At 38.0% G+C, this 7,515-nt stretch overlaps 1 protein-coding gene across 1 annotated transcript in view; it reads right to left on the minus strand.

Moving 5' to 3' along the window:
• Positions 1-7,515, minus strand: part of PLAA (phospholipase A2-activating protein) — a 61,498-nt gene that overhangs the window by 40,184 nt on the left and 13,799 nt on the right. The window contains exons 2-4 of the mRNA XM_006863008.1: positions 6,849-7,042; positions 1,312-1,412; positions 1,106-1,226 (exon numbers count right to left, since the gene is read on the minus strand). Of these exons, the coding sequence (XP_006863070.1) occupies positions 1,106-1,226; positions 1,312-1,412; positions 6,849-7,042 (416 nt within the window). The remainder of the gene's footprint in view (positions 1-1,105; positions 1,227-1,311; positions 1,413-6,848; positions 7,043-7,515) is intronic.

Genomic DNA, 7,515 nt, shown 5'->3' on the forward strand with positions numbered 1-7,515 from the left:
TTGTAACTCAAATATATTGCAACCCATGGACTATCTGTATTACTTTAAAAAGGATCAATTTTAAAAAGACAAAAACTTTTTTTGTCTTTCAATTCCATGTCTTTCAATATTAATTGAGGCATTATAAAAGTTATCACTTCAAAATAAGGTAAAAATGTCAAAACATTCTCTGAAGTTTGAGGATTTACTAAAGGAGAGAAGTCAAAAACTTTCCCCACACTCAGTATTTGTTTATTCAGATCAGCTATGGCACTGTAAGATAAGCACTAGACCACAAGGTAAGTGTGAACCACATGGTCAGGTTCCAACTCAACCAGTGTTCCGTCAACGACCCTATATATAGGCTTGCTATGATATGGAACCAACTTGTCAGCACTTAACAACAACAGCAACATCAAAGATTAATAATGACTTTATGCACATATATTGTATGTATTAAAGTAAAAACAGAGAGATTCTTGGTTGTTACTTATTTATTATCGATTTTCCCTCTACAAATAGTTGTATCTGCACAAAGAGACATCTCTCAGGATAAACCAGAGATGTGATGAACTTCAAGGAAAAGGGGGGAAAAAAGGATAACCACACAAATAATAATCATGCCAAAAATGTAACACTTCACAAATAAACCAGTGATAGGAATATTAGGAAGCTGCCACCTCAATGTAGAAGTTGTTTAATAACCGTGGCTTTAAAAGACTACTGGCCAAAATCTTCATAATAAAGCATTATATTGATTATCATTAAATATGGTCCGTCAATATAAATGAAGGCACTTACAACGCTTCTCTCTGAATGTGAAGACATTTCCGGCTAAGCATGTTAAAATGACAACTAAAAACCTAACTGCATAATCACCACAGGTTACCAGGTAGCGTTAGTCCACGCATGGCTGCTTTATGAGCGATTTCACTGTATCGCTTACAATGATATTAAATATTATCTCTATCTGAAAAGTTAACATACACTCAAATTAACTGACACAAATACACTAATGTTCCTCAAACACAATTTTCAATCTTCTAAAGTTTTTTAGAAAAAACCCCCACAACATTCTAAGCAAATAATAGAGTATGAGATTACAAACTGTCTACTTGAATCTTACCGGTAAAACTCCTCTCACATCTTCCAGCCTTCCAGAGTTTAATTGTTTTATCTGCTGCACCAGTCAACATTAAGCCCTGCTCAGGTAATATCTTGACTGCCCATACTGCAGCTGTATGACCCTATGAATAAAATGGGTATCAATTTAAGTAGCCACAGATTGTCACATTTAATTACTACCAGAATACCCACAGAGAACTACTATACCTGTAAGGTCATCATGCATTTGTCATTCAGCCAGACTTTAGCAGTGGTGTCCCATGAGCCACTAAGTAATGTTCCAAATTTTCCAGATGAAAGACTACAAACTAGGAAAGAAAAAGTCATTACTTAAAACACTTTCATGTAGAAAAACGATGAGCCTTGCCAGTTACTAAAGCACTGTAGTCTTAGAAATACTTCATGAAGTGTCAGTATCTTAGCTAAATTAAAGCTGAATTCAAAGGAGATGCAGAAGAGTTAAGAGTGTAGTCAAGGACAGGCTCTAGTGCTTGCATCCTGGTGTAAAGGTTGGCTGTGCCCCCAGAGGGGCACTACTGATGCTCCATGTCTGTAAATCGATGGAGTAGGGCCAAGTGACTGGAAGGGATTCCTACAATAGGAAGACAGTGAAGACGATTTTGAAATACTTTTTATACAGATATTTAGGATCACTTTAAATAAAGATGGCAGAAAACTAGAACCAAGCTAGATGTTCAACAGTAATAGAACGGCTAATAAAATGTGCAGTAATTTTAGATGTAAAATTTTACGAGGGGGGCTTCAAAAAGTTTGTGTAAAATGGAATGAAAAGATAATGGAATTTTCTCATCAACTTTTGTAGCCCCCTAGTAAAAGCTGAAAATTACATACTGAAAGATTAACTAAAAACAGAAAAATAAAGTTCTAGTTAAAAACAGCATACTGGCACTGTAAGTCTATAAATTGTATTAGTTTACAAAAACAAAGAAAACAGCAAAATAATATCACTTAGCAAAATGGAGGGGTCGTTACGTAAATAGCCATAGAGGGAGAATTAGAAGCAAAGCAACAAGCCCCACAAAACACCTGTTAACACCCAGCCAACAGGTACAGGATGTTATTGTTAAGTGCCATTGAGTCAGTTCCAACTCAAAGCAACACTGTATAGGGTTTCTGAGGAACGGCGGCTGGTGGGTCTGAAATGCCGACCCTGAGGCTCAAACTGACCTTGCAGTCCAGCACATTTTTCTGCAGCACCACATCAGGACTGCAGGTACAGGATCGAGACTTGAAAATGAAGAGTGACTGAAAGCTTGTATACAGCACAGTAAACTCCTAGTTGTCTCTTTCCCCAGTCTATAGACAGGGCAATGATATCCCAACCCACCACAAGAAACGGGAGAATTAATCTCTGAAGAACTGAAGCAGTCTCCACTCTCAGGTCATCAGGCACAATTAAGGGCTACAGTAAGGAACCCTATAAAGCACAGAGGTAGTAAGTGGAAGGTCTACATCCTGACTGTGGCACCTACAGCCCTGTGCATCAATAGCCAGGCCAATCAATGTCCTCACCCACCACCACTTCAGCAGGTGAAGGAAGAATCTTCTCTAGAGGATTGCATAATGTTAAAGACTGCCAAATACTAACATTTGAGAGGGAAACTTATCAAAAAGGTCACATCAATAGCTGGTTAACTTTTAATGAACTAACTTCCACCAACTCAAGTTACCATCAAGTCGATTCTGACTCATGAGTTAGAGAGTAGAATTTCTCCACTGGATGGGTTTGAATCACCAACCTGTAAGTTAGTACCAAGCAAGTTAGTACTGTCTCACCCAGTGATTTCAGCTCCATTTTCACAGGCTAAAAAAAAAATTCCAATAAACTTTTTGTCCTTTATTCTTAAATAAGACTCCTGATGGTACGATGGTACAGTGGTTAAGTACACGGCTATTCACTGAAAAGTCAAGGGTTCTAACCCACCAGCTGCTCTAAAGGAGAAAGATGTGGCAGTCTGCTTCCATACTAATACTCCAATGGTACCAGAACCTATGTGAGGCGCTTCTACTGTCCTATAGGGTCACTATGAGTCAAAATCGACTCATTGGCAATGGGTTTGGTTTTCTTGGTTTTATTCGTAAATATGCTCAGTCATCTAAGATGGTCAGCCATTTGACAAAAGCCTCCTCCAAATGAAGTAAGGAAGCATGAATCAGCAAACTCCACATGATAGGAAATTCTACAGACTGCCTTGTTTGAATCCCAACTTAAACAAATACTACAAGACCATTTTTGGGATAATTGAATAATATAAACATTATTGAAATCTCATAAAATTTTGGTTTTGCTTTGGGTATGATAATGACATACTGGCTATTTTCTTTTTAGGAGGAAAATAAGAGCCTGTCTCCTAGATGAGGGGTCATCAAACTACCACATAAAATCACCTGTTTTTGTATGGTCCATGTGTTTATGGGACTGCTAACTGCATGACAGTGGTTCAAATCCACCAGCCGCTTCTCAGAAACCCTATAAAGGGTCGCTATGAGTCTGAACCTACTTGAAGGCACTTAACAACAACAATAATGTACTAAGAATGGTTTTTACATGTTTAAATGGTTCAGGAAAAAAATTAAAAAGATATTTTGTGACATGTTAAAATGATATGAAATTCAAATTACAGGGTTCAAAAATTAAAAAATCACCAGTTGCCCTAGAGTTGGTTCTGACTCACTGGAACCCACATGTGTCAAGGTAGAACTGTGCACAACAGAGCTTTGCAGTAGCTGAATTTTTCAGAAGGTTATCAGAAAGACGTTTACCTGTGTGCTTTATTGACTACGCACAGGCTTTCGATTGTATGGATCATTAAGTTATGGACAATATTGGAAGTATGAGTATTATGGAACACTTAATTGTGCTCAGGAGGAACCTGGACCTGGACCACGAGGCAGTTGTTCAAGCAGAACATGGAAACACTAAATGGTATAAAATTAAGAAAGCTGTGTGAAAGGGTTGTATTCTTTCACCATATTCGACCTGTATACTGAGCAAATAATTCAAGAAGCTGGGATATATGAAGAAAAACGTGGCATCAGGATTGGAGGAAGACTCCTTAACAACCTGTGATATGCAGATAATACAACCTTGCTTTCTGAACGTGAAGAGGACGTAAAACATTTACTGATGAAGATCAAAGAGCATAGCTTTTGGTACAGAGTGCATCTCAATGTAAAGAAAACAAAAATCCTCACCACTGGACCAATAAACAACATTCTTATCAACGGTGAAAAGATTGAAGTTGTCAAAGACTTCATTCTTCTTGGATCAACCATCAACACTCATAGAAGCAGCAGTCAAGAAATCAAACAACAGACATATTGCATTAGGCAAATCCGCTGCACAAGACCTTTTTAAAGTGTTGAAGAGCAAAGATGTCAGCTTGGTCCAGACTAAGGTGAGCCTGACCCAAGCCATGGTATTTTCAATAACCTCATATGGATACAAAAGATGGACAGTAAATAAGGAAGACCATAGAAGAATTGATGCTTTTGAGTTATGGTGTTAGAGGAGAATATTGAAAGTGTCATGGGTTGCCAAAAGAACAAACAGATCTGTGTTGGAAGAAGTGCAGTCAGAGTACTCCTTGTAAGCCAGGATGACCAAACTTCATCTCTCATACTTCGGACATATTGTCAGGAGGGATCAGTCACTGGAGAAGAATGTCATGTTTGGTAAGGTGGAGGGTCAGAGAAAAAGAGGAAGTCCCCAGCAAGATGGATTAGCAAAGTGGCAGCATCAATGGGCTCAAGCGTGGCAACAATTGTGAGGTTGGCCCAGGACCAGGCAGCATTTTGTTCTGTTGTGCACAGGGTCGCTATGAGTTGGTATTGACTCGATGGCATCTAACAACAGCAGCAATTGAAGCATTTATAAATGAAATGATATTAGGTATTTCCTTTAAAGTAATGTAGTAGAAGAGGGAAAGGATGAAACACGGTGAAGTCGTGTACTGACAATCCTTGAAGCTAGGTAGGTACATGAGAAGGAGGTCTTTTTATACAAGGGAGTTCCAAAAAGTTCATGGAAAAATAGAATTAATATGTAAATTTCCCACCAACTTTTTAAATTCCCTTTGTATATGTGTGTATATAATAATTTACTGTAAAATTCTACGTCTCTACTTCTAAATACTTTTAAAGATTTCTCAAATAAAGTCTTATACTAGTAGTTAAGTGTTGTGGAGTCAGTTCCAACTCATAGAGACCTTGTCTAGGGTTTCTGAGGATGTAAATTTTTATGGGAGCAGAAAGCCTCATCTTTCTTCTGCAGAGCAGCTGGTAGTTTTGAACTGCGGACCTTGAGGTTAGCAACCTGACTCAATCACTACACTACCAGAGCCTCTTCTCCTGAAAATTACACCTGTATATATATACACCATTTAAAAAACTATTTAAAGGACTAAATTTAAAGTGTTTATGGGCCGTGCAATTTGCTTACATATGTACTGTTGTTGTTGTTAAGTGCCGTCGAGTTGGTTCCGACCCATAGCGACCCTATACAGGGTTTCCGAGGGTGTAAATCTTTACGGGAGAAGAACGCCTCATCTTTCTCCCGCGGAGCAGCTGGTAGTTTCGAACCGCTGACCTTAAGGTTCGCAGCCCGATTCGTAACCACTATGCTACCAGAGTACTAAACCACTCCAATACATAAAAATTACATTATCTTTTAATTCGAACTTTTTGAAGCCCCTTTGTGAAAAGAAGAGACATTAAAGCATACACAAATCTAGGAATACATATAAACCACAGACAACAATATTCAAAAGTAATAAATACTCTAATAACACCAAAGTCCTAAACATATCCCCCTTCTTGGTCTTGCTGTATAAACAAAACAGATGCATAAGACCCAAAAGACAGAAACATCCTAAATTATTTTCTTGCAGAAAATAATAAAAAAACCATAATCAGAAAGGACATTTTCACCACTTATTTCCTTTATAACCAAACACTTTACTTTTACATATATGAGCAAGTCAACCTTTACTTATAACTTTTTAATAGAGAATTTACAAAATCAAAATGAACCACAAAAGGTTTCTACCATCGAACTATAATTGAAATAGACTAAACTAAAAACCTAAGAAAATGGAAGTACATTTCACTTTTAAAAGATGGATACTTCCCCCATTGAACAGTTTTCACCTTGTCTAGATGGGTCTGTTGAAAAGAGATGGGGATAAGACTCTTAAGGCGCAATAGTGAGTAACTGTTATCATGAATTGCAATTGTCACAACTGTAAAAGTAGAAGTTTTGTAACATAAAGGGATGAATAGTTAATCTTACATTCCAGGAACTGAGGACCCTAGGACCATCTAGGAAGAAGAGCACAAGCAAAATGTGGGACCCTATCGGGCAAAGCAGTGACACCAGAGATAGAAACAGAGATGATGACATGGAGAAATAGAGTAGCTGAGGACTCTAGATTAATGGGAAGAGAAAGGCTGTGTGTCGGTAGCCAGGAGGCAGGCTTGCATAATCTGCCCTTTGATTATTTAAATAATCATATATTCCTGAGTGTTTTCGTGTAAATCCAAAAAAAAGCCCCAGAGGAAATAGAAGCAAATACTGATGAACGATTCACTGCACTCAAACGAAATACAATTGGATGAGCGTAAAAATCAATGCTCTCCATGTAAACTATCACTCAATTCACAAGAAAAAAAAAAAATGGACACTTCCTCATGCAGAAGAATACCATTCAAATCTTTATACTCACCAGTATTTTTGTGACCTTTTAGTATATACAGTGGTGCTGGACTGTCCAGTGAGAAAATGCAAATATTGTGGTCATTTCCTCCAGTAGCAATTAGTCCATGAGGGTAGCTGTCACTTGCTGGTATGATGCATACACAAGATACAAAATTGGAGTGGCCACTCATACAGTGCATTTCTGTAAAGCCCCTGTTAGGACTGGAAAGAAAATGTGATTAATAAAATATACTCTTATCCCCCGACTAAACCAAGGAATCAACTGTCAAAGAAACATTATTTTCATTGAGTGTCCTGGCTGAACTTTATATTCCATACTATCTTAAGAATGCATTGTTTTAAATTAAACATTAAATAGCTAATCTACATTAACTAACCAAAATCAAAACACCAAAACCACTGCCACTGAGTCGATTCCAACTCATGGTGACCCTATACAGGTTTTCTGAGACTGAAAATCTTTATAGGAGTAGACAGCCTCATCTTTCTCCCACAGAGCAGCTGGTGAGTTTGAACCACTGACCTTGTGGCTAGCAGTCCAATACTTATTTATGCTACAGCGTCACCAGGGTTCCTTACATTAGCAACTAGTGCAATTTATATCCAGTTGTTTGTTGTTAAGTACCACAGAGCTGGTTCTAACCCACAGCGACCCTGTACAGGGTTTCCGAGGA

This window comes from Chrysochloris asiatica, unplaced genomic scaffold (genome assembly GCF_000296735.1).
Source record: "Chrysochloris asiatica unplaced genomic scaffold, ChrAsi1.0 scaffold00053, whole genome shotgun sequence".
NCBI lineage: Eukaryota > Metazoa > Chordata > Mammalia > Afrosoricida > Chrysochloridae > Chrysochloris > Chrysochloris asiatica.